Source organism: Elephas maximus, chromosome 10, assembly GCF_024166365.1.
Source record: "Elephas maximus indicus isolate mEleMax1 chromosome 10, mEleMax1 primary haplotype, whole genome shotgun sequence".
Lineage (NCBI taxonomy): Eukaryota > Metazoa > Chordata > Mammalia > Proboscidea > Elephantidae > Elephas > Elephas maximus.
The window spans coordinates 7,460,929-7,488,117 of record NC_064828.1 but is presented as its reverse complement, the minus strand read 5'-3'; the positions used below and the strand labels follow the sequence as shown (position 1 = coordinate 7,488,117).

The following is a 27,189-nucleotide window of genomic DNA, read 5'->3' as shown; positions in this document are numbered from 1 at the left end:
GGAAGCAGATCAAAAAGTCTTTCTCTCCCAGATCACTAGGTGCGTTCGAATTGCCAACCTTTCGGTTAGCAGCCAAGCGCTTAACTACTCACCACCAGGGTTCTATCTCATACTTCCTAGGTGAGAAAAATAGAAGAATTATTTGACGGAAAGATGTTCAACAGTGGTGTTTGAAACAATACTCATTTTTCCCTTCTTTTTAAACAGAAAAAGCAAATAACCGGTGTACTCCAGAATTTTTTTGACTATTCCAGCCACTTAAGGCTTGAAGATAGAGCCCTTTTGTAATGCAAACCCTTATAAAATAAAATCTTGGTTTGGTTAATTAGTTGGTGTATCAGTTAGTGAATAGTTTTGAAAGCTACAAGGCTTATTCTTATTAATTACCCTTTTTCCAATTCTTACCTACTATCCTTTGTTCTGTCTTGGTTGTTTTCTGAAAATTAAGATGAAAAAATCTCAAGACTCAGTCATTTTAATAGACATAATTCTTGAAATTATCAGAAGAAACAACAACAAAGACAATGCTAACCATCTATCATTCTCCGTTATTAAATGACAAGCTCTTTGTTGACAGTCCCCTCAAGAAAGGTGGTTAGGCGTTAGTAAGCATTTGATTTCACTATATGGTAGTTAGCCTGTGAAGACACCAACAAGGGAGAATTTTTTTCCTAGTCAACAAGTGCTTTTTGAACACTTCCATTGTGGCCTCAATACAGCAGCTGTTTAGGATTGGGAATCTGGTTGGAGGGGGGACTGCTGGAATTAGAATGTGCTTAGAAAACACATCGTTTACCTTGGAATTTATGTTTATTATGTCAGATGTCCTGATAGCTCACAGAAACAGTGAGGGAATAGCTAACAACCCACTGTTCTTGATGCTTGTTAGGTGCCAGCTGCTATGTTGGGCACTGCTCGTATTAACGTAATTTTAAGAACGTAGTTTCCCTCTTTAAGACATTGCTATTTAGTTTCTCAGAAGAGAAAATAGAAGCACACACGTATAAAAGCGAAGAAGGTGAAAAAGGTAGAGAAGATGGTACATTTTAAAAGGATCAAGGCCTCTATCAAACAAAATGGCACTGGGGACAGAATCTGAAACACGAACTTTAGACAGCTTGCCCAGCTCACACTCTCTGATTATGTGGCACAAATGGTTAAGCACTCAGCTACTAGCTGAAAGGTTGGTAATTTGAACCCATCCAGAGGCACCTCGGAAGGAAGACGGGCCTAGCAATCTGCTTCCACCAGGTGACAGCCTTGAAAACCCTGTGTAACAGTTCTACTCTGCACACTTGGGGTTGCCGTGAGTTGGAACCAACTCGACAGCAACTAACAACAACACACGTGCAAAAATGGAATGAAAATTCAGGTCCAAGAAGCAGTGGCTTAACCATCCGGCAGTGAATCCGAGCTCTTCAGACTGTCTGAATATTCACCTTCACACTTGGCTTTATTTTTAGACTCTGGGGGCACAGTGCTCACAAAGTAATTCTGTAGTCCCTATAGTAGAAGGAGCATCTCCAATGCTGATTGACTCTGATCCATACCTAAGGATGTTTTCAAATGTCTTTTGTGATTTAAGTCAGATTTTATGAAATAACTACCTGCCAATACCACACATGAGTAAAACTAAACCGAGTCCGATTTTGTGCCTAGGCCAGGCGGCGACCGCAGAAGGAATCCTGGAGAGCCACAGTGATGATGGGACGCTGAACAATGAGCAGCACCTACTGCGGAAACTCTTCAGCTAAGATGAGTGTCAACGAAGGGTCTGCTTTCTCATTGACTCTGGAGCAAAAAACTGGCTTTGCTTTTGTGGGGATCTTGTGTGTCTTCTTGGGGCTCCTTATTATCAGATGCTTCAAAATCCTGTTAGACCCATACAGCAGCATGCCTTCCTCTACGTGGGAAGAGAAAGGTGAAGAGTTTGACAAAGGAACGTTTGAATACACACTTGCATGAGATTTCCAGCTTTCTTGTTTTCCTGGTTATAGTTACCGCGAGTGTGCTGGAGAGAGGCTCATTTCGCTTGCTGAATTCAATAAACGTCTGTGGTTAATTTATTCACCATGCTGTGTAAATGATAACCCACTGTGGGGGTCCTCACTTCCCACTGTCCCCTAACCACTAGCACACAGGGATCCCTTCAGCCAGATGTGCCCTGTTTAGGTTTAATGTTGTAGGCTGTAAAGCTCTGCTACCTTTCTTATGCTAACGAACTGTGTGGGGTAGGGTTGGGGGGGGCTTCCACAATGCCAGGCACCCATGTTTCCAACTTGGGCCCCTTTAAGTTTAACAAGCAGGTGTCTTAAGCATAAGGGGCCCTCAGCTCCAAGAAAAAACAGAATATGATTTTCCTAATAATGGCCCATAGGCCAAAAAGATTTATAAGCAAGAGCAAAACAAAACAAACTCTCCAAAACGTGATACTCAGAGCCAAACAAGCCACAGGCCCTAAAGATTCCCCAAATTTTACAAAGCTCTGACCCTTCTAGATCTTCTCATTTTAAAATCTCTTCCAATAGAATCCCTTAGTTTGGTGTCCAAACCACACCTGATTCATACTGATACACCTCTCTTCTTTTATATATAGTATTAAAAAGTGACTTTCAAGCATGACCTTATTGAAAAAGCACTTTACTGAAAATAAGAAGTCTAGTCTCAGCTCTGCCACCATTAGAGCTCTGCGCACTGGGGCAAATTGCCTAAACCCTACAGACTTCAGTGAGGGGGCTAACTAGGGGGGGTTTAATGTCTGTTTCAATTCTGGAGTTCTATGGACTCTACAAACATGGACCAGGAAACCTGGGGAGCTGAGATGAATGAGGATTTAAGATACCTTGAAAGTATTCTCAGATTAGGAGTCTAAACTCAAACATGTGAATTCTAAAGTTAACTCAGCCAAAAACTGGCTTTATAACCTAGTCGGTTACGTAAGGGTAACTTATTTTCCACATATGCGAAACAAGGATAAGGAAACCTAACCTGCATAACTTGCAGGGATGTTGGGAGACCACGTGAGATATAATGAATGTGAAAACAATTGCAAATCACAATTTAAACATACCTTGCTATCTATTATTTGTTATCCTCATCAGCAGTAGTAACTGAGGGTCTCAAGCTCGAAGAAGCAATGTGACTTAGTGGAAGTCATTCCACCCTTCCAGTCTTCGTTTTCTTTCTTTGAGAAATGAAAAATTGAATCGCATGATTCTGAAGTTCTTCCCAGCCACGAAACTGTGACTCTCACTGAATGGAGGAATATAACAGCACGTAAAGAAAGACAAAAACATTCGTGACGCTTGAGAACACAAAACTGCAAACCCAACCAAAAGGGTAAAAATACCTAATATTTCCTGAGAATTCGGCACTAAATTAGGTGCTTTTCTTTGATTATATGATTTGGCACTCTTATCAATCCTTTGAGTCTGGGACTGCTATCTCCATTTTATTATTATCTCCATTCCACAGGTGAGGAACTAAAGCTGACAGAGATGAAGTAGCTTCCTAAGGTCACCAAGCTAGAGGGAGGTTGCATTAGGAACTGAAGGTGGCAGTCAAACACCACCAGTCCTTGCTCATAAACACCTCCTGTTCTTCCAGGCATTGTCCCCTGCGTTTCTACATATCTTATAAATATAGTGACTTCTCATGTCCATGGCATACCCAGACTAGCCTCTTGGTGAGACTACCTGGTGCCATCCACCTTCTAATAGATTCAGAATACAACCGTGTTGGCTGTGAATCTTTTGGACCCAGCCCATAACTGAGGAGGCTGTTGGTGGCCCAATAGGTCCAGGAGGGTAGCCAGCCAGTGACTTGGCCCAAGATCACCTCTCGGAGCCAGGTTCAGCTGGACTCACTGACAGTTGTACTTGCCAGGATGCTAGGCATTGCCTTTGTGATCCAGGCTTTAAAGAGCTCTCTAGAATTCACATCCCAATACCAGATGTGCCATTTGTCTCCCAGGCAAGATGCCCACCAAGACCCTCAATTTGGGTGACTAGAACATAATAAGGCTAGCTCTAGACTTCAAAAAGAAGAAAGATCCCCAGAACTCAAAGGTGAGAAAACTTTATGAGATATGATTATTTTTCCGGGAAGTTCAATTCCCACAAGCCTTTCAGATATCATCGATTCTGCTGCATATTATTTCCAGTCCCGCTAAAGAGAAACTCTATGAACCAAAAGTGTCTTCATCCATGGCCTTTGTCTAAGACCTATTGTGTGCATTGGACTCTGTGGGGAGAGATGGGCAAGGAGGAGTTGGCATCTATGTTAATTAGAGCTACAAACAGGATATGAAAGGCTGATTACAATATGGGTGCGGCATGGAAACTCGTGAAATAGGCATCCTTCTAAATGTTCAATCCCACAACTGGTCAGCCCCTAGCTGTCCCCTCCGCAAAAGCCCTGTCAGGGAGGACAAGAAGAAAGACAGAGGACTGTACCTCCCTGAAAGACTGCTCCCGTTTCCTTATCACCTGTCAGAAAGGCCTGACCCAGTTTCACCTACCAAAGCTAGTGTTACAGATGGTATAATTTATCCATATCCCCCAAACCATCCCCCATCTGCTTCAGGGGTGTCTGAGTCCCCTTAATAGAGAACAAAGGCTTTCATCTCACAGGTAGAGAAAAAGGGCTTAGCATGAAAGTATCTGGTTGATGTAAGACCAGGGCTAGAACTAATTCACTACGATGTGGTCAGTCAATTGTCAGTCAGCAAGGAAAGAGGAATTGCCTGATCCCAGAGGCATCACAGTTTGGAAGAGAAAAAAGGTAAACACGTACGTGGGCTCCTGAAAGGGAGAGGAGGACTGGGGGATGGGGCTTGAAGGAAGGGAGGCTAAGCCTAAAATCCAAACCTGTTTCCATGGAGGCAATTCTGACCTTTTGGTTAGCAGCCAACGTTTAACCACTGTACCACCAGGGCCCCGGAAAGTAGATTACAGATGGTCAAAATAACTGCAAGTCAGTTCACAGTTCTTGTCCTGGTCTGGTAAGTAAGAATTGTTTTGTGTTCCGGCCCCATCCTAGTTGTCCTCTGGCCTAAACAGCCAGCTCCACCCAGATGAATCTGAAATGACTAATTCCTATGCCTAACTGTCTTCCACTGGGGAATCAGAACCCTTTGTTAAACCAACAAGTGGCTTTTACTCATAGCCTTTAAGAGCAAAGTGAGTTACAGGTAAAACAAATAAAAAGCCAGTTGCCACCAAGTTGATCCTGACTCACAGCGACTCCATGTGTTGCAGAGTAGAACTGTACTCTGTAGGGTTTTCAAGGCTGTGATCTTTCAGAAACAGATCACCAGACCTTTCTTCTGAGGCACGTCTGGGTGGGTTCAAACCACAAATTTTTCTGTTAGTAGTTGAGCACTTAACTGTTTGCACAAGCAATCCTGTCTCTCCTTCTGATACAGCCTCGTGACGTCAGCCTAACTATGAAGTCTACCTCACTGAGATCATCTAAGGGGTTTTACTTTAGGGACCTCCGGATCCCTCTCTACAATCCAGTAATCTGTTCACCAACCTATCTTTCCTGCTATTTTAACAGGCGTAGTACCTGTCCAACCTCTAATGATGCACCCCAGAATTTTGGACGTGACTAAGTAAAAGTCACCCTTAAAACTTCGCTGAAATGGTAAAAGCAGATGTCGTGTACAAACCAGTGCTGTTCTAAACCCCATTCTCTCATCTAATCCTCACAACACAAAGAGCCCTGGCGGTACAACGGTTAAGCACTTGTTGCCAACCTAAAGGTTAGTGGTTCAGACTCACTCAGTGGCCCCACGGGAGAAAAGCCTGGTGATCTGCTTCCGCAAAGATGACAGCCGAGAAAACCCTAAGGGGAAATTCTACCCTGTCACGTGTGGTGGCTAAGAGTTGGCATCGACTGGACGGCACCCACAACAATCCTCACAACGCTGTATAACAAGCAAGTGCCATCGTTATCCCCAGCTGCACTTTACAGATGAGGAAATTAAGGCACAGGGAGATTGAGTAGCTTTGCCTGGATTCACACAGGAAAGAAATGGTAAGTCTGGGATGTGATGATCCAGGTTTCTGACTCCAGAGCCTCGCTCTCAACCACTGTGTTATGGTTGTGCTGCTCTGACAGCTAGAAAACACTTGGGTCATCTCTCACAAGACATGAGGAGGACTCGTTCAATCATACTGACTGAAAACCAGTGACAGAACCTGCAGGGAAAATTGTGGATGCTCTCTTGTAGATTTGAGCAAAGTGTTTCCGTCAACGACACTCAAAAACCCAGTTTGATAGAAATGTTTTGCCAGGTGGAGATAAAAGGTCATTTAGAAGTGCCACTGGAAAATTTACCAGAGCAGGACCCCTGCTTGAAACGATTTTCCCACTAGGTAGAGATATTTTCAGTAACTCATTGATCCCATGTGCAACCTGTCCACTCGCCATGCAGAGGACAGTCAAGGTATTATCTACCGTAAGCGAGATGAAATAATTTCAAATATAATTTTCTGGTTACAAAGTATAAAAATGATCTCTGGAAGACTGTGTTTTGGTGCACACGCTGAGCAATAGGGAGCGTAAGCACTAGGACTTCTCTGAAAGATGATAGGATTCAATTTATCTAGCCCCAAACAACTGAAGCAATGTTCGTATTTTATTGGATGACTGCTGTTGAGCAATCCAATTCACCTTATGAATTAAAGAAATTTTCTTTCACTTCCTGCCTGAGAGGATTAATGGTTTACTAACAGTTACTGGTTGATGTGGCGCTTAAGGTTCCTTAGGGCTAATGACTGGGCGGGGCTTACAGTATTATTCCAAGCCAATCTCTGCACGGCCACCTCTTTCAAGAAAGGTTCTAACCAATAACAAGAAGCCTAAGGCTCTGAGCTGAGAGCTAAGAGCCCCATATATGCCTGAGTGATGCTGAAGCAGGCCACGCTTCCTCAGAAGAAGGCTCCTGGGTGGTAAGTTAAACATCTCCTGGCATGGGAAAATCCCATTTAATATGATGCCATAAAGTAGGTTCTGAGGAGCGGGGTAAAAAAGAGGGTGCCAACATCTGTGAAGAGAAATGGAATGCTCTGTAAAAACTAAAAAGATAAGTAATAGCTTTACTTATAATTTCCCAGGGGAAGATTATTTAAGGGTTGAAGCTGATTTTTTTTTTTTTCCTCAAAGAAACCATTTTAATAACTGCATGAGGGAGACAAGTTTTTGTTTGTAGTTATCTCATCTTTCTAGAACAATCTTTGAGAAGCCAAATTTTCAGGTATCAGTAAAGAAATAGTCTTCTGAGGAAAGACTGCCCTAAGAAGGCCTCACACCACAGAATTGAGAAAATGATTGTGTAGTCTCTTCATCACACAGTCGAATATCAGTCACTCAACGAAGATGGAGAATGTTTCATTAAAGGGAGTCTGTAGAGCATGGTTATCCTGTGTACATTTAGCAGACAGCTTTATCAGGGCTATGATTTACACCCTGGAGCCCTGGTGGTACAGTGGTTAAGAGCTAGGCTGCTAACCAAAAGGTCAGCAGTTCCAACCCACCAGCCACTCCTTGGAAACCCTGTGGGGCAATTCTACTTTGTCCTATAGAGTCTCTAGGAGTCAGAATGGACTCAATGGCAATGGGTTTTATGATTTATGTCCTCACCTAAAATGCTCATATGTATTTTAAAGCCCCTTTATAGCATTTGCAAAACAAATTTAAGAGTATGAGCAGTTGAAAGCCTGGGAACATGTACAAGAATTTACAGAGGCATCATCTTGACAGGAGTGCTTTTTAAAATGTAATTTTTTTCACTTGTTGCATAGGTAACAAAATGTTTCTGGAACAAATTTATTATCTGAATATGTATAGATTTTCATAAACTAACAATGCAAAATTTTGAGAAGCTTTCAAAATGCCTTTTTTTTTTTCATTTTATTCATCAGTGTAATATACATCCCTCCCGATCATATAATACTTTGTAGTTTCAGCATTTAGCTGGCAACGAACTGTGTTTCACTCTGAGAGTGTCTTCTTATCAGCCCTTACCGTGCTGGGTCGGTAGACTTATACTTTTCCTTAAGCCATGTTGAATCCAGCGGCGCTGAGGCTAAGCAAGTAGGACAAACACAAGTAACGTTTTAATGACTCCGTGGGAAACTCTGCTTGTCAAAACAGCTCCCCAGTTATTTATTATGGGATTTAATTGTTCAGGTAACTAAATTACCTGGACAAGTAATTTTTTTTTTTTAGTAATTCATTTTTTCAAATTTATTTTTGGGCATGTAATTTTTAGTGGAATGAATTAAAAATTTTTATGTCTTGTGAAAGAATTTTTTTTCCACCACCCCTTAAATATATTTGTATTACTTAGAATAAATTTAATTTTCTTTTCTAAATCACAGCCTTGAAGAGCGTTCTGAAGACTGTTTACAAGAGAACACATCCAGGATCTATTTACTGAGTTTTCTAGAACAAAAGCCAGGAGCTCCCTAATGTAACCACATTGATGTTTGTTTAGAGGAAGAAATATACAGATTTCCCTTAACCACCGTGAAGTAGATAGCTTAGTCCAAAAAAGTCCATTTTGGAAGATGTCGCTTAACAACTCTTCCCATGTGTTCCTGGATTCAGTCCCCAGTAATACCACTCGCTTTCAGGTTGATGTCATAACTGAGAGCCACGAGAGCTGTGTGGCTGCAGATAACAACACTGACCCGCCACACTATGAAGAAACCTCTTTTGGGGGTGAAGCCCCAAACAGACTCAGAATCAGCGTTAGGCCGGGGAATCAGGAGCGCTATGACAATTTCCTCCAAAATGGGGCAACTGCTAAAACAGACGCCAGTTTTCATGCGTATGACTCTCACCCAAATACCTACTACCTGCAAACCTTTGGCCACAACACTTTGGATGCTGTGCCCAAGATCGAGTACTATCGCAACACCGGCAGCATCAGTGGGCCCAAGGTCAACCGGCCCAGCCTGCTGGAGATACATGAGCAACTTGCAAAGGTAAGCCTCATGGGCAGGTGAACATCCTCCCTCACTCGTCCAGGTGATTTCCTCCTCTTCAATAATTCTCCGAATGTGAAAGTTCAAAGGGAGGGGTCTATTTCAAACCATCCATCTGACTTACACAACTATCCCCAGTTACCAACAGACAGAACATACACAAAAGTGTTTCACCAATGTTGACTGACTGCAGATAGAGAACTAAAGAACCAGCTCGGAAAGTGTGGCAGTGTGTCACGTTCCCTTTACAATTATAGTCTACTCAATCTATTGTTGGCTAAGCCTGTCAAACTGAACACTAGGCTGGGTCTACCTTAGTATTAAAGTCTCCAGAGTCCCTGAGTGGTACAAATGGTTAACGTGCTCAGCTGCTAACCAAAAGGTTGGAGGTTCGAGTCCACTCAGAGGCGCCTGGGAAGATAGACTTGACTTTCTTCTGAAAAACCAGCCACGGAAAACCCTGTGGAGCACTGTCCTATTATGACATTTATGGGGTCGCCACGAGTTGGAATCGACCCGCTGGCAACTCCACTTGTAAAAACATAAAATCACTTGTGCTTGCTGCCGCTGGTGGTGTAGTGGCAGCCTTTGACGTGTAGGAGTATTTTTACATTCTTTAAAGAGAGCACGGAGGTTTAGAAGATTCAGCATTTTATTCCTTCCTCTTCAAAACTTTGCCTGAGGCTCCTGAATGCACTGAAGTATACAAAAGTAACTAAATTAAATTTAAGGAGAGGCGCAGCAGAACCCGCTAAACTTTTCATTATTCAGGGAATAGAACCAGGATTCTCAAATCTGCTAGAAGCACGAGGCAGCGTTTTTTTCTAGCAAATCGTTTAGAAGCTTAGTAGACTCCTTCTTCCGTAACTCGCTCTAATGTACGTTGATGCACTTCAGCTTTTTCCTCTTCTGGAACAGCCTGTGGAGCGCATACTGTCTTTTACTGGACCGTAATTACTCACTACAAAGAATAATTAGCTGTCACATAACCAAATATAGTTTACTGTTGCCTGAGTTTGGAGATGAGGAGAAAAATTGATTAGAAGAATTCTTTTCATGTTCATTCATTCATTGAACATTTTTTTATTAAATAATTACTCACCCCAGCGATTCTTGGAATACTGTTTTTGGGAAAGATACTGATAAAGGTGAAAAGCTCCCTTTAGTTTCTGCTCATAATTCTTCTTTCCACGGGGAACCTCATTTCCAAAAATCATTCCCCCTCACTGCTCAGGGTCCTTAACTCTGGGGTCCTGCCACCAGAGACTGCCTTCAATGCGGAAGAGCCCATACTCTCAACTCTGTTCTCTTATTCCTTCTCCCCATGAAACCTCACGAGTTGGCTGTCGAGTCCCAGTTGACTCATGGAGACTCCAGGTGTGTCAGAGTAGGACTGTGCTCCATAGGCATTTCAATGGCTGAATTTTCAGCCTTTCTTCCAAGTCACCTCTGGGTGGACTCAAACCTCCAACCTTTTGGTTAGCATCTGAGTGCTTAACTGTTTAGCCACCCAGGGACTCCCACCAAACCTATGTACCATATCAGCAGCTCTCTACTAAATGACTAGTTTATATATATGTATATATATATGATTTAGATTTTATCTGGCGTATCCGGTGCTTTAATCAAAAGAAGTTAACAATGTGGCCAGTTCAAACAAAATGACAAGCCCTCATGACTGGATTTTTTTTTTTTTTTTTTTGAGAGAAGCATTTTAAATCTCTTGAAATCAGACTTATGTGTCACTTTCCTGTTCTATGCAAAAAAAGAAGGATAAGATAAAGAAAAGGGAAAAGAGGGAAAAGACAATAGAGAGAAAAAGGCACAAGGAGTTTCCACGGCGTCGAAGGGGTAAGAGGTAAAATTTAGAGCATTATAAAAAGATTTCAGTTTATTCTGAAGAAGCGAAATGAACTAAATCCTCCAAAAGAAGATCCGAAATTGTATCCCACCACACTCTACCACATTATAGTTTTTAAAGCTTCTTCCGTCATTAAAGTCACAATCAAAATTTAAACTTAGAACTTAAAAGAAAATAAAATTTTAGATCCGTGAAAAAAAGGAAATGATATAAATTCACATCCTTATTAGGACTGATTTTCCAGAGAGAGAGAAAAAAGTAGCTTATTTATACTTTCTGAAATAATTTCACATGCAAATCTTTAAATAAAGGGAGAAAAGCTCTGAGGAAACAAAGAGTGGCTGTAAAACAGGAACGCTACTGCTGCATTTGACAGGTTTGACATCTGTCGGCAATATCATATGATTGTGGAAACAATAGATTGAGACTAAGGACTTAACTCTGATTTTAGCAAACTTTTCTCAGATACAAAGCCATGACAAATTAAATAAATTAAAAATTAGGTTTAGGCTCAATGCCCTGGATAATCACTCTGAACTAGTATAGTAACAAGTTATTCTTTTTTGTGAATTTGTTTAGGATACTTCACCTTGGTTAAATCTTACATAGGTATCTGCATGACCAAATTGGAAGTAGAACTCAAATACAATCATGCAATCTACAGTGGACACATTCCTGTAGCCAGGACCATTCTAGTGTTGCTGAAGTGTACGAACCAGCCTGCCTCGTCATGCCTTCTACTTTTTCGTTATCCTCGGATTGCTGGCATTAACAGTCTTGGCCTCCCACAACTCATCTCTTCCTTCGGTGCTCTTGAATTTGATTTGGCTATTTCCCCTGCCTTTTCCTACCCCACATAAAAGCTAAAGACCTGCAGTATAATGTCACTCTGCTGCCATCTCCTTGTGGCCCTGGACATCTGATAGTAGCGCCTCAAGTCACAACAAGGAGTGATCAATAGAACAAATGATATAAAAGTGCCTGGTAATAATAGTCAGGCATTTCACCAACTTTGCATACAAAAATATAAACAGTGGTGTTAAATCATTTACAAGTGGAAAGTCATTGACATAGTAAGAGTTAGGCAATCTTATTTGTACCCACGACTCATAGCGACCCTAGAGGACAGAGTAGAACTATCCCCAAAGTTTCCAAGGAGTGGCTGGTGGGTTCGAGCTGCAGACCTTTTGGTTAGCAGCTGAACGCTTAACCACCGTGCCACCAGGGTTCCACCAAAGTTACAGTGCTTTTAAAATCTACATAGCAATGGTGTATTCATACTGAATGCCAGGACATATTTACTCAGAAACTAGCTGGGTTTCGTGCAAATCTTGGCTATATAATACACAAGTCGGGGAAGAAAAAAAAATCCACGATAAATTGTCATAATAGGTAAAATAAAAATAGACTTGAAGGACATTGTTTGAAGTCTGTACCTTAAGAGAAACTCTAGAGTGATACACACTGGCAGAATTTGTGATCACAATGATTTGAGATTGTAGTCGAAGAACTCTGTTTCATTGTCTATGTAGGAAAGAGCTAAACACCTATACTAAAAAAAAAAAAATGGCTAAGAATGCTGGAGTTCTGAAAACTCCAGTTAAAAGCGGAAATAAATGGCGCTGTCGCTTACTTGCTCTGTAACATTATACAAGCTACAGAGCTTCTACTACTTTGCAGGGTGTCCGTGACTATCAGAGGTTATGAGACACATTGCCTGCACTGGGTTGAACCTCAGTAAATAACTGTGGGTGATGATGATACAATGATGATGGTGGTAATTTTTACACTAGCTTTTTATGTGAAAAGTAAGGCTTATACTGGTAAAATAGTCAAAAAATACTAAAAAATACATAATGAAATGTCTCTTTTCTAGCTTAAATCTTTAGTTCTCCTCCCCAGGCAGTCAAAACTGACAGTTTCTTGTAAATCATTCCAGAAATTTTCTCTGCTTATGTAAACATACTCATGTACCTGTAAATATCTATATTCCTGTCTAAACTTCTGTCTGTGTTCTACTTTCCAACACATATCAGGGCATATTTTACACATTGTTCTGCACATTGCTGTTTTTACCAAACAATATACCTTGGAGATCTTTCCCTGTAACAAACACTTTCAGTCACTGTTAGACATCTGGTAAAAGATTGATCTAGTATTTTTACTTTGTGAAGAGAATTCTGCTTTAAGTATCCAGACTTAATTCTAGCCTCCATTTTTCCAAACACAGTTCCTAACTACAGAGCTAACCAAAGTGGAACTTACTGTCAGCCTTGCTAACCAGCACTCTAGTTAGTGTTTCAGAAAAATACAGATATAAAGGATTCAGAAAAATATATAGCCTATCAAAGCCAGTGTTCTGACGTCACAAATAAACAGGCCATGAAAAGTATCAGATATTATAAGAATGGAGATGGAAGTGTTGTTCTTAAGGAAGCCAGCCATATAATAACTGATCCAAATGAAAAAACCATGACTTCACATTGGGGTCATTAGGCTGTTAACAACTAAAAATAATAAATAGCAGTAACTTAGTAATAAATTTTTCATCTGGCACTGTGCTCACACTTGACATACATTCTCATCCAGTCCTTACAACAACCCTCCAAGGTAAAAAAAAAAAAAAAAGGTAAGTGCCATTATTACTGCTATTTTATAGACGATGAGGGTTTTATAGAATCGTACGGCTCTCTTAGAGGAGAATACGGAGACTTAGAGAAGCCGGTGAGCAACCCAAATTCACACGGCTGATTAAGTTGAACCCTGCCTGTGTGCTTCCAGAGTCCACGCTCTTTCTCACTACGTTCCTTCCTCAGCATCCTCCTCGTGGCCCTTTGCCTTGGCTCGTTCAACAGCTATGGAGAATGGTGGAGCTGGAGCCCAAAGAGGGAAATCAGACCTCAGGCATGCTGGGCTGAGCAGGAGGTCCTGGTTTTCGTTCCTTATTTCTGGGATTGTGCCAAGAGATTCCTATAGAGTCACAGGTCACAATTATTTTCATTGATGTCATCAAAAGTATTTATTTACAAGAAGTACTGTATAAAGTGAGTTAAAGAAGTTTGATCTACCCCTCTTGAATTTTATTATATAAGTCAAATGGCATTGTTACGGATAGACGCAAAGGACGGGGCAGTCAAGTTAACCAGGTCCCTGTGTGGTGCAAATGGCTTGTGCTCAACTATTCATGAAACATTGGCAGTTTGAACCCACCCAGCTGTACCTCAGAAGAAAGGCCTGGCGATTTGCTTCTGTAGCGATTACAGTCAAGAAAACCCCACAGAACTCAGTTCTACCCTGTAACACAGGGATTGCCATGAGTCATGTTTTGTTAGTCAAGCTAGCAAACATTAAACCACATAAATCACGTGTTAAATACTTACATTCGGTAAAAGAACCAATGAAAACATACAAATATTTTCACTAGACAGTAATGTTTTTTAAAGAGTTTCAAAGTTCAAATTTGGAGCTTCAGCATTCAAGTTGGGGATATCTAAATGGAGAATAATCACTAAGCTAACTATAGCCAAATAAAGTATACATTAAAATTGAGGTAATAAATGCCTTAAAGGCCAGGGGTGACTGGGAAAAAACCCCTAAAATGTTCGCTGGATTAAACTGTGCAGCTTAGAGCCCCCCGTGGGGCTCGCGCTGTTCGTCTGTGGAAACGAGACTGACGCTCGCTGGAGTTTCTCAGCACCCAAGGCAGCTCCCGTGGGGCTCGCGCTGTCAGTCTGTGGAAACGAGAGAGAAAACGGTTACCTCCCCGTCATAGATAGTCCACCGGTGGATGAGGAGCGGAGCGGGGCTCTCCTCAAAGGCATACTTGGAAAATATTAAGAATCTTTCATTTTTCATACGCTGGGCTATCGCACATAGCCAGCTTTTAGCCTAAGCTATCAAAAACACAGGACAATTTGTGTGTTTTTTCAGATACGGTAAAAGTATTGTGATTATAAATTATAACTATTGATAGTGATTTATAGTAACTTAAGAGAAACTCTCGTTTTCACCATTTAACATGCTCCCCTTTATCACAAAGGGGTAAGGATTTACGTAACAGTAGCAATCAATAAGATGTGAAAACATGGTTAAATTACATTTTTCGTTCCGAAATGAATCTCAGAAATCATCTGGTCTTTACTGGGTTTGGTTTTACAATAATCCAGCAGTGGGGTGCAAGTGACGTAAGATAGTCATATATTAATGGTTGTTGAAGATGAGTGATGGGTGCGTGGGCTTTGTTATATTTTTCTCTCTACTTTTGTGTATGTTTGAATATTTCAATAATTAGAAAGCTTAAAATAATGGGGGAGAGGGGAATCATAGAAGCCTAACTATTAATGGAACTCTTTCTCAATGATGGTCTAAGAATTCTGTGATTCTAAAATTAAAGCCTTAAAAGCTGAGAGTAAGTAGCAAATATTTTCTAGTTAGAACCTAAAGAATATATTTATTTTCCTCAGCTTCGATGATACCTAGAAAGGTATTTGTAATTTTTCTGAAGTCTGAAAATCATATTACATATTAAATAGAATAATTTAATTTTTCATCATTTGTTTTTCAATCTAGACGATCCCATTAGGAATTTGCCCCTTAGACTGCGTGTGATTGATGCTTCATGGGTTCATCAATATTGGAGGGAGGAAACTGTTTATCAAATGGCCTCTCTTTCTCTAAAAAAACACACGCACTTTATTTCACCTTCTTGGAATACTTAATGCACAGGTAGAACTCTTGGTAAATAAATAATCATTCCCTAAAGCCACACAATTTAAAATGCATTTATGGAAGGTTACGGGTCATCATTTATGCTAATGGAGTAGGAACAAACAAATGAATTCAAAGTATGAAGGAAAAGCTGGTTTCAGGCAGCAGTCGTAAAATTTTTAGTCTTTGAGACTTTAGTCTCAAGAACATGCACCAGCCAAAAGTCTGCAAACACTGGTTATAGGTCACAGCCATCAAGTCCCGTCATACCCCAACCCCGAGTCAGGTTTAGTACTTGAAGATAAGTTGAACTTATAATTAGACTGAAATCAAGTTTTGCTTTGCCGTGTCAGAAGAGGAAGACGGCAAACAGAAAAATGGCTTTGCCTTTAGAGTGAGATTTTCAGAAACCCATTGGATTTGCCCTCGTTGGCAGTATCTAAGAAAGGTTAAGCAACTTGCTGGAGGACACACCCTGAATTAATCACATAGCCGAACCAGATTCGAAGTCTCCTAGTTTGTACAGGGTGGTGATTTCTCTGCTCCTGCCTGAGGGTGAGCTATGGAAATGGACCATGCACCTATAAATTTACAATCAGACCTTTACAACCAACAAAAGAAGCACGCACTGGAGGGTCTTTTCCTCTAAGGTATAAATACATTAAAAATTTTTAGCTCTGGCTGGCTGAAGGGGCGACTTAAGCATCCCCCTTTCTGTGTGGTCTACTTGGAAGAAACAAAGAGAAATGGAGTGCCCACCAAGAAAGAGAGAGAAAAGAAATGGGGCAAAGTGGATAAGAAACTCGGTCATCTGCTCCTAAATGATAGCGATCGGGTTTCTCAAACCCACTTTGTGGATTCAGCAGCCGTTTGTGAAGGTCCTGCTACAAAGCAGGCCCTCGGTTGGCACCGAGAAGTAACCTGTGCCACAGCCTGCCCCCAGTTAGTCATACAATGACTCTAACCTCACTGTACTGTACTAGTTATCCCTGACATACTGGTAATCCTGAACAAAGTCTTACAGAAGAACCCAAAAAACCAAACTCATTGCCATCAAGTTCACTCCGATTCATAGCGACCCCATAGGAGAAGAAAGTTTGGGAGAATCCTTGCTTACATAGAGAAGGAGAATACCCTGGAAGAAGACTATGAGAAATCAAAGCCATCTGGAGTAAATAGCCCAAATAGGGTCAGCTTACAATGGGTATGGAAACCCTGGTGGTGTAGTGGCTAAGTGCTATGACTGTTAACCAAAGGGTCGGCAGTTCAAATCCACCAGGCGCCCCTTGGAAGCTCTACGGTGCAGTTCTACTGTGTCCTGTAGGGTCGCTATGCATTGGAATCAACTTGACGGCAACAGGTTTTTTTTACAGTGGGTATGCTAATAGTACACCAGAGCCTAAAAGATGAGAGCCCTTGCTTTTTTATGCTAATAGTACACCAGAGCCTAAAAGATGAGAGCCCTTGCTTATGGCAAGGATAATGGTAAAGAACTTCAGTCATCCCAGGAAAAAAAAAAGAAAAGAAAGCTGTATTATAAATACTGATTATTTCACACATACACTTTTCTGAGACTTCTTAACTGTTGTTTTTAGGTGCTGCCGAGTCAGTTCCAACTCATAGTGACCCTTTAGGACAGGGGAGAACTGCCCCATTGGGTTTCCAGGGAGCACCTGGTGGATTTGAACTGCCAACCTTTTGGTGAGCAGCCAAGCTCTTAACCACTATGCCACCAGGACTCCCTTCTTAGCTCGTAGTACCAAAAATATCATTCTAGACTTAAACCAATTTAAACCCGTTAAATAAGAAAGTTATTCTATGCTAATGGTGGATAAGTGTTGAACCTAAGAGACTTCCCCAATGGTTTCAAAATTCTTACTGGAAAAGATTGCTTTTGGGGAGCGCGATGGGGTGCAGTCCACCCATTAACGAATCAGGTAGGTACCAAAAAAAGTACCAGATAGGTTTAATTACATAGGTGCATCTGAAATTACACGAAGTCGTATCTAGAACAGAAATTAGAAAGTTGTGCTTAACTTGAGGGAACTGGAGCTAATCCCTCCCCCACTGAACTCTGACCATCTTAATAAAAAGGAAGGACTTTTAAAAAATTAAGTCCCAGAAAAAAACTAATAAGGGTCTTAAAAATTCTTAACCCTTGTTTATACTGCCTACTTCTTATGTCTTTTTAGTAGTTAGTCATGAGATTGTTATCTTCTGTATAACACCCCCGGGTGGTGTAAACAGGCAGGTACTGGGCTACTAAAGGAAAGGTTGGCAGTTTGAACCCACCCAGAGGGGCTGCTAAAGAAAGGCCTGGAGATCTGATTCCACAAGGTGCCTATTAAAAAAAAAAAAAACCTGTTGCTGTCGAGTGGATTCCGACCCATAGAGACCCTAAAGACAGAATAGAGCTGCCCCGTAGGGTTTCCAAGGAGTGGCTGATGAATTTGAACTGCCGACCTTTTGATTAGCAGCGGTTATCACTTAAGCACTGCGCCACCAGTGCTCCACCAAAAGGCACAGCCATGAAAACCCTATGGAGTGCAGTTCTACTCTGAAACACATAGGGGCACCCTGAGTCGGAGTGGACTCTTGGACAACGGGTGCTGGCGGTGTGCAGACCTGGTACAATCGGCAACTGTAAAGCGCAGGCACGCCAACTCTGAAACTTCCCCTAGAGTAGGAATGGGCTCCTTACCATCACGCAAAGCCCTTAAACATTCTCAGAGCATTTTAAAACTGTCTCTTAGAAAACACCTCTGTGTCTTCTTTCACTATATCCTCTCAATGATTCTAGGTGAGTAGAGAAGTTTTAGACGAATAAAACGAGGCACAGAGAGGTTAGTGGAGGGGCCGGGTACCTTGCATCAGTGAGGAAGGTTAGCTTTCTGGCCCTTCTAACATGCCATTTAAAAGGCCCTAGCTCATTCTTGCCAGGCTCTCCGCCCTTCTTTGCATCTCTTTGTCTCTCTTGTGTTCTTTTTGTGTTATAAATTTATCTAAATCTGACGGCGACACCCTCTCACCAGTGGAAGAACCGCCCAGGGTTTTGTCTTCTGGCCCCAGGTCCCTCCCACCGTCCCTCATGCTTTTAAACCAAAAACCAGTTGCCATGGAATCGACTCCGAGTCATGGCGGCCTCCTGTGTGTCAGAGTAAAACTGTGCTCCCCAAGGCTTTCAATGGCTAATTAGTCGGAAGTAGATTGCCAGGCCTTTTTTCCAAGTTGCTTCCGTGTAGACTTGAACCTCCCACCTTTTTGATTACCATCGAGCACATCAACAATTTGCAGCACCCAGGGATTCCTCTTGCAGTCTTAGTGGTGCCTAAAATCACTCACAAATGGTCAGTTCCCAAGGCCAAGATTATTCTTTTGCTAAAATGACTGGAATATGTTCATTTTTTCTTTCTTCTAAAGTTCTATGTCAATTGTGTTGACTTGCCTTTTAAAGTTTTGTGGAACCACTTGTTTACTGACCAAACACTGTGTTTTTGCTGTCTGTAAAAATACAGAATGTGGCTGTGACTCCAGGTTCAGCTGACAGGGTTGCTAATGGCGACGGGATGCCTGGAGATGAGCAGACTGAAAACAAGGAAGAAGAGGACACAGGCGGTGCTGTGAAGTTTGGCTGGGTGAAAGGCGTGCTGGTGAGAAAGCTCCTGTGTTTACCAGTAAAGACCACCCAGTGCTTGTCCTGGTGGGCTAAGTGCTGCCCAGGCTGGACAGCACAGAGTTAAGGGACCGCTGGGTTTCACCCTGTTGTTGCTTGGCTTCAACAGCTCTTTCCTCCACAGGTAAGATGCATGCTGAATATCTGGGGCGTCATGCTCTTCATTCGCCTTTCCTGGATTGTTGGAGAAGCTGGAATTGGTAAGCATTTTTCCCTCCTAAACAACTTTCCATGTAAACTCTAAGCTCGATCAGCAGCATTAACGCTCAATGTGAGGAGACAGTCACAGAGCTGACGTACGCCCGGGCTCCTTTTACTCTAAGGTGAAGAACTAAATGCTGCAAGACTGGAATTTTCCAGCTTGCCAAGTGGGTGAATGCTCACACAATTTCTTCTGTCTCTGACTAGAGTTTAAGCGTACAGGTATATGAAGACACATTCGTTTTTAGATAATGTTGTCCATATGTTGGGACAGATTGACGTTTGTCCTTCATTTATCACAGAATATCCCCCTTATAATTATTGCCAAAACTTACTAAACCAAAATAACTTGTAGAAAAACTGGTGAAAATCTGACCTAAGAAAAATGCCCAATTATTGAATGTTTTCCAAAGAAAGTTATTTTGTAACTTTTAGGTCTAAGCAGTAAGAATATGAAGGTTGATATAATATTGCCAGATGTAGCTTAAAACGATAGATTGAACAACTAATGCTAATTTTTCTAAGTGGGAAATAGAAGATGATGAAATTATCAAGTGATTCTTCAATGTTTTTAAATATTATATCCCATTTAAGGTATTATTTCTCCTAGCAGATCTCTTTTTTTTTTATTAGAGTGCTTTAGTAAGCTTTATATGAAAAAGTTATTTAATTTTATCAAAGTTTCTTGTTGAATGAGCTAGAGATAAATCATGTTTTACTTTACATATGAGCATGTATCTGGAAAATACATTATAGATTCAAATTTGGGGAAGACTTATGAATCATTAGTGAGAAGAATACAGACACTACCATGCACGTTCAGGCACTGCTCCAGAATATACCTCAATTCACATTTGGAAGGTACTTGGTCATTATTTACTGCTTTCGCTCCTCAGAACACATAGAGCCATCAGAAGACTTAATTCAAGAAAGAAAGGGCTGAACTGTGAATCGAAAAGCTGGAACCAGCTCCCATAGTTTTTTCATGTTTCACATTTGGGGACTGCCGGGATCCTGACAAAGGGCTGCTCACAGGTTTTATGATGCATATCAAATGAATGCTAATAGCTGCAGGGTCCAAGATAAGTGTATGCTGTTCCATGGAAAATCGGCATCTTAATATCACCGAGGTTTTGCTCCAGGGTTTCATGCAAAATTAGGTTTTTAAGGGCAGTTTAGTAACTTATTGAGATCATCAAGAAACATTATTTTGTTTGGAGGTGTGAGAGAAGCCAAGGGCAAGAGTAATTCTTTTTAGTGTAACTTATTTTACAGCCATACGTTTGGGCAATAATCTGAACTTTAATCAGATCTTACACTACTCTTCACAGTCAACCCAGTGTCGTATTTATTGCAAAACTGTAAAATACGAAGAACCTGATACTCTCTCTGCTAAACTGTCGATTACACTTTTAGGTGTTGATGCTGTTTTAATAAGGACTTTTTACTGAGAGTAATGGTCTGCCTCGATGGGTGTCCACCGGGTTTTCTTTTGAATGGGGGCTTTTTTTTTTTTTTTTTTTTAATCTTCGTAAGAAAGGCTTTAGTGAGTAATAGAATCTAATTATCACCCCTGTCTCAGTTATACCGGCCTTTGCTGTGAACCTAAAGCTAAATGAGTTGACTACATCATCATCTGGGTCTCATTTGGCTTCCCTTTTTTGGGAAAGGAAAGAAACAGATACAAGTATTTTCATCTTGCTTTGGGGAAGAAACCTAAATACGTTTTCAAGCCCAGATCCTGGAAATAAAGCCAGAAGGAAGCTGAGCCAGGAGTAGCAGTAACGACAGCCAGCCCGGGACTGTGAGTTTTGGCTGCTTTGTTCCTAAAACAAAAGGTAGAATGAGCTGATGATGCCATGCAGTTCTTCTTTGTCTTGGAGAACTTGGGCTGGGGCAAATGGTTTCCAGTGAACTTAACCTTCAGAAGGGAACAGGGATGTGAAGAGCAGGGGAAGCCGTGTGACCTATACACCAAGCTACTTAGGTTCCGTGAGTTTCAAGTTTTATATAAAACTTAGGGCTCCGGATTCATTCTTTCCCAAACCAGTTGTTTGAAGATAAAGCTAAAGGACCTTGCTGAGCAGGCCGGCACAAGTTGAGATAGGCTGAAGGTAGCTCGATAATCTTCAGACAATGGTGTGCATAAGAATTACCTGGGGAAGTTAGGGTAGAAAACTGCAGAATTCCCGAATCTACTTTTAAAGACCAAAACTCAGTAGGACCAGCATTTTAAAAAAACACTCCAGGCATTTCCCGAAGCAGGTGGTTCAAGACCCACATTTTGAGAACACCATGAACTGAATGTTTTCTAAGCTGCCTCTCAATCCTGGAATTCTGTATTGGATTGTGAGAGAGAAGCAAATCCCTCACTGTTTAAAAGTAGAGAACTTTGTTCTAGCATTTCACATTGTTTACAGAAATACATCTGATGCAGAAGGATAGATTAAAAATTGTTGGGAAAAGAGGCAAAAGGAAACAGGGTAAGAAAATAACAGAGTAGGCTTAATGCCATGAGATGCAAACTCTATGGTTCTGTACAGTTCCTAGGGGTGAGCTAAACGTTCAATACAAAGTTCCTCAAAGAAAAGCCAAGAGCAAAATAATGTGCAAATGATAAAAATAAACCACCTTTAGTGGCACAAAGGAGTGATACAGAGGCAATGCTCCCCACAGGATCCCTCCATAAGATACAGAGAATTCAGGGCAACTGTGTGTGTGTGTTTTTGGTTTGTGTCATACAACACTTAGCTTTTAAGAGGCTGGAGAAGCTGAAGCAAGCTTACAGCTGGTGGCCCACAGTCAGCCTTATCCCCAGTGCACCCTGCTAAGTTGGTACATAGCTGGGAGCATCGAAAGAGCCAGTCTTCAGTACCTCAATCCCACTTCTATCCTTAACTCCCTCCCCTCCCCTTCCCTCAGGGCATGGCTGAAGAGGTCATGGCCGCTCTTCTAATAATCCTTGGCATAAGAGAGCTGCCAAGAGCAATTGTTGAGCATCTACTTCGTGTAGGACCTGGGTGGTGCAAACAGCTAAGTGCTCGACTACTAGCCATAAGGCTGGAGGTTCGAATCCACATGGAGGCACCTCAGGAGACAGGCCAGGAGATCTGCTTCTGAAAAGTCACAGACTTGAGAACCCTGTGGAGCGGTTGTATTCTGCACACGTGTTGTCACGAGTCAGGATAGACTCGACAGCAGCTAACGACAACTTCCTTTGGAGTCGCATACCAAACAGGCCCAGGCCAGAGCATTCTGGGACAGAGCCAGGGTAGGTTCAATGGCCGGGACTCCAGAGCCTTCTCCCTGAGTTCCGGGTTGGCCTCTGTTGAAGAGGGTACCCTCCTGGCTGCGTATTTCCTAAAGCTGAAAGCAGCCTTGTCTTCCTCTGAATTCTGACCTTCACCACTTTCTCCCTTTTATGAAGGCCCCTAGCTGCCACAAAAGGAGCCCTAGTGATGCAGTGGTTAAGTGCTCGTCTGCTAACAAAAGGTCAGCAGTTTGAACCCACCAGCTTCTCTGCAGGAGAAAGATGTGGTAGTCTTCTTCTGTAAAGATTTATAGCCTTGGAAACCCTGTGGGGCAGTACAACTCTGTTCTATAGAGTTGCTCTGAGTTGGAATTGACTCAATGGCAATGGCTTTGGTAGATGGCACAAATGGCTTGTGCTCAACTGTTAACCTAAAGGTTGGAGCTCAAACCTACCCAGTGCTACTGAAGAAGAAAGGGCTGGTGAACTGCTTCTGTTAAGATTATAACCAGGAAAACCCTATGTTACAGTTATTCTCTGTAACATACGGGGTTGCCACCAGTCAAAATTGACTCAGTGACAACTAACAACAACCTCTCATTTTAATTATTGACCTTCTGAGCCGTAAAATCCTTGAGGGCAGCTGTTTTTATTTCATTTTATTTGTTCCTTGTGTTTCCCACACTGCCACACACAGAGCCTGATTCAGTGAAACCTGTGAGAGCCGGTAACTCAATGGGCCTGCCTTGTTTTTCCGGGTCTCCCAAATTTCTGCCTTTACCTACCTACTACCCACTGCCATCCAGTCGGTTCCAACTCACAGCAACCCTGTAGGCCAGAGTAGAACTGCCCCATAGGGTTTCCAAGGAGTGCCTGGTGGATTCTAACTGCAGACCTTTTGGTTAGTAGCCAAACACTTAACCACTACGCCATCAGGGTGCAATCTTACCACTTTTCTATCCCTTGTTTTAGTGGAAAATAATTGAGTTTTCCTTCTCCGATAGGTTTCCACCTTACACAGGTTCCAGCTTTCACAGGTTTTACTATATATATAACAAAAACCAAACTAGTTGCCATCGAGTTGATTCCTACCCTATAGGATCCTATAGGACATAGTGGAACTGCCCCATAGGTTGTCCAAGGAGTGGCTGGTGGATTTGAACTGCTCACCTTTTGGTAGGCTTTTAATAAACAATAGCTATTTTGAGAAGGAACCATGGTGGTGCAGTGGCTGCTAACCAAAAGATCTGTGGTTCAAACCCACCAGCTGCTCCATGGGAAAAAGATGGGGCTGTCTGCTTCTGTAAGGATCGTTGTTGTTACGTGCCATGGAGTCGTTTCTGACTCATAGCGACCGTATGTACAACAGAAAGAAACACCACCCAGTCCTGCGCCATCCTCACAATCATTGCTGTTTTTGAGCCCATTGTTGCAGCCACTGCGTCAGTCCATCTCATTGAGGGTCTTCTTCTTTTTCACTGACCCTCTACTTTAGCAAGCATGATGGCCTTCTCCAGGGACTGATCCCTTCTGATAACATACCCAAAGTACGTGAAACGAAGTCTTGCCATCCTGGCTTCTAAGGAGCATTCTGGCTGCACTTCTTCCAAGACAGATTTGTTTGTTCTTCTAGAAAATTGCAGCCTTGGAAACCCTGTGGGGCAATTCTACTCTGTCCTATAGGGTCACTATGAGTTGGAATCAACTCAACGGCAATGGCTTTTTTTTTTTTTTTTTTAGCTATTTTGACGCTTGTAGAATGACCAAAAAACATTACTACTGATTTTTCACTGTGTTCTGTGCACTATGCTAGCCACCGTACACAGGCATTCATTGGCATTTTTAGCTTTGAAAATAAGCATCTTGTCAGAGTTCATGGCCAACAAGTTACTGGCTCTAATAATGTGATTCAATTTGATTCTTTCCACTTTACCCATCTGCCAGAGGAACAATTTGCTACATCGTATGTAATTTTTCAACCGTACACAATCAAATGTGCATAAAAAGATAGCTACCTGAAAGGATAAACATTTAATTTGTAGTTATTTAGCAGCTTGTAATTACATAGACCAATGATTGATTAGGTTTATAGGCGTCTAGAGATTCATAAAAAATGGTGTTCACATTCATTTTGACCAGCCCTAGTTTCCTGTTGTGTGAGCTTAGCGCTGTGTATCTCAGCCCCTTGAGCTATTACCTAGACTTGCTGGCTTTTATGTGAATGGCCTAGTGTATTGTTCCACAGTTTAATTGCCTTTATTTTTTCCTCTCTCAACTGAGGTCTTGGTGTGATTATCATCGGCTTAGCCGTGACAGTGACTGGTATCACTGGTTTATCCACCTCTGCTATTGCCACAAATGGATATGTCAGAGGAGGTAATTAAACTTGTGACCCGCATGATCATTCGTAAGGTAAAGGCAACGCAAGCTCAATAGCTCACCACTGACCCTTCCGGAGTGTTTTCAAAGGTAATCCAAGTTGGTTCCTTTTTTTTCCCCAGGCAAGAGAGATGCAAGAAAAATGGGGAAGGATTTCACCTTTGTCAAACCCCTAGCTTTCTCCTTCAGGTTCCTCTGGAGCAAGCGAAAAGGTCAAACGTCATGTTTTCTCCCTTCAGAGCTGGAGCAGCTTCTTTCCCAGGACACCAATGTTAAGTCAGCCTTTCCTTTCCAGGGCTGCATTTTAGATCATGTTTGCATCGTGAAACTGTCGTTCACCATTATGAGTTCTCCGACTTGATCTTTATGCCAGGCATACCACTTTCTCCTTAGCAGAAAGGAACCCCGTTGGGGCCCAAGGCTTGGACGTGAAAACTAAAATTGAAGTCAGTGTAATTTGCAGCAATAGGGAATACAAGGAAGAGAAGTAAAATATAACTTTTTCTATCTTTCATTACTAACAGGTCTTGGAGTTCTCATAATTCTTCTTTCCACCATGGTAACTTCTATTACTGGGCTGTCAACTTCTGCAATAGCAACTAACGGGTTTGTCCGTGGAGGTAAAGTCTCTAAGATATCTAATGCCCTCATCATCTGCTATGGGTAGGCAAAACCTTTTTATATATTCATTTTTGATGGGAACAAGGAAGTAGCCTGATGTTCCTGAAGCCTGGCTAAGGGCTTGGACGAGCCGGATGCAGAATGAAGCGTAAGGTACCGTGAGTATAGTACAGGTCCACTCCAGTCAACTCTAGTCTCCTTTCTAATGGACTTCTCTGGTGCATTTCAGGTCCCGGTTTCCAGATACTGGAATTCCTTAGGTTAATGTTTTATTTTTAAGGCTACTCTGCACACGTCTTGCTGGTATTCCTTGGAAATGATTTCAGGACATCACTTCAGTTTTAAAGTTTAGTGCATTTCAGGTGCTTCCTAGACCTTCACAGAATGGAGTCCTTGAGAACATTACAGGTTTTGCATGGGGAGGCTGATCCTTCCATGACGAGATCTGGCCTGACATTTCTCACATAGAAGTGACTCTCTCAGCACTGGGACCAAATGCCTTTCTTGGGGGATTTTGCAGGTCTCGGAGTCATCATCATTGGCTTGAGTGTGGTGGTGACAACACTAACAGGTATTTCCATGTCCGCTATTTGCACAAATGGAGTAGTGAGAGGAGGTAAGCCAGTTCATTTCCTTATGACTGAAAGGTTTTGGTTGTGTAATAATGGCTACAGTTGGTTTAATATTGGAAGTAAAATCTGAATAAGGCTAATTAGTCCCCAAAGTTTAAAAAAAAAAAAAAAAAGGCAAAGAAAACCCAAAATTTTAAAAGCAGGGCAAAATTATTCTCGACTAAAATTAAGAGATCCCCAGAACAGACTTCTTTGACCCATTTCCTGTGATTAAACATGCCCATAAAGTGGACTGTGACCAGGCATCTATGAGGAAGGATAGACTATTTCGGTAAAATATATGGTTTCTTCATGCCTTGGATCAGCCCGCTGGCTCCCTCCTAGTTCCCCTCAGCCTGTCTTCTCCAGCGCCCAGCCTACACGCAGACAATTCCCCACTCAGTAAACCACTCCTGTGTCCATACCCCCTCAGGGGGTTCACCCCAAACTCAGTGTTTCCAGTGGCCAACATGAGTAGGAAGATGGTTAAAAAAGAAAATAAATACAAACAAAGAGTTACTTTCAGGTCATCCAGGAATAGGCAGGCCTAAGCAGAAAATGAAGTGGGTAAAGGTTATTATTATTCTTCTAACTTCTTTCTTCACATTTTTTTCCATTTGGCTTCTTGAGGGCTGCTACTCTATACCTTATCCAGGTCTCCCTACTTGGAGCTTAGTACACACCATCCCCCACCTACAGCTCCTCCCCCAGCCCCTGCCCTGTCTCTCATGTTGACCAAATCTAAGTCACTGGCAGTAATCTGATTAAGGTAGTCTGTTTAAAAGAAATCTTGGGAATTTTCCCTATCCAGATAATTTGGGGCGTTTTGGGGAAAACTCTGACTCCTTAACCAAAGGAGTTCGTCTGGTATAGAAATTCCTTCTAGTAAA

At 41.9% G+C, this 27,189-nt stretch overlaps 2 protein-coding genes across 4 annotated transcripts in view; both read left to right on the top strand.

Annotated features, from left to right (window-relative positions):
• Nucleotides 1-1,719: 1,719 nt before the first annotated feature.
• Nucleotides 1,720-1,965, top strand: CTXN2 (cortexin 2). Its single transcript, XM_049897762.1, has one exon. The coding sequence runs from the start codon at nucleotides 1,720-1,722 to the stop codon at nucleotides 1,963-1,965; it is 246 nt and encodes an 81-aa protein (XP_049753719.1).
• Nucleotides 1,966-8,568: 6,603 nt separating this feature from the next.
• Nucleotides 8,569-27,189, top strand: part of SLC12A1 (solute carrier family 12 member 1) — a 109,475-nt gene continuing 90,854 nt past the window's right edge. The window contains exons 1-4 of one of the 3 annotated variants that reach the window (XM_049897759.1): nucleotides 8,569-8,996; nucleotides 19,080-19,214; nucleotides 19,362-19,437; nucleotides 26,209-26,304. In XM_049897759.1, the coding sequence (XP_049753716.1) occupies nucleotides 8,577-8,996; nucleotides 19,080-19,214; nucleotides 19,362-19,437; nucleotides 26,209-26,304 (727 nt within the window). In that variant the 5' untranslated portion in view covers nucleotides 8,569-8,576. Of the gene's footprint in view, nucleotides 8,997-19,079; nucleotides 19,215-19,361; nucleotides 19,438-24,968; nucleotides 25,065-25,591; nucleotides 25,688-26,208; nucleotides 26,305-27,189 lie in introns of all 3 variants that reach the window. The other 2 variants (XM_049897758.1, XM_049897760.1) reach the window with 2 other exon arrangements.

Bases quoted from the DNA above. Each gene is read 5' to 3' on its own strand.
- CTXN2 (XM_049897762.1), top strand. From the start codon at position 1,720: ATGAGCAGCACCTACTGCGGAAACTCTTCAGCTAAGATGAGTGTCAAC.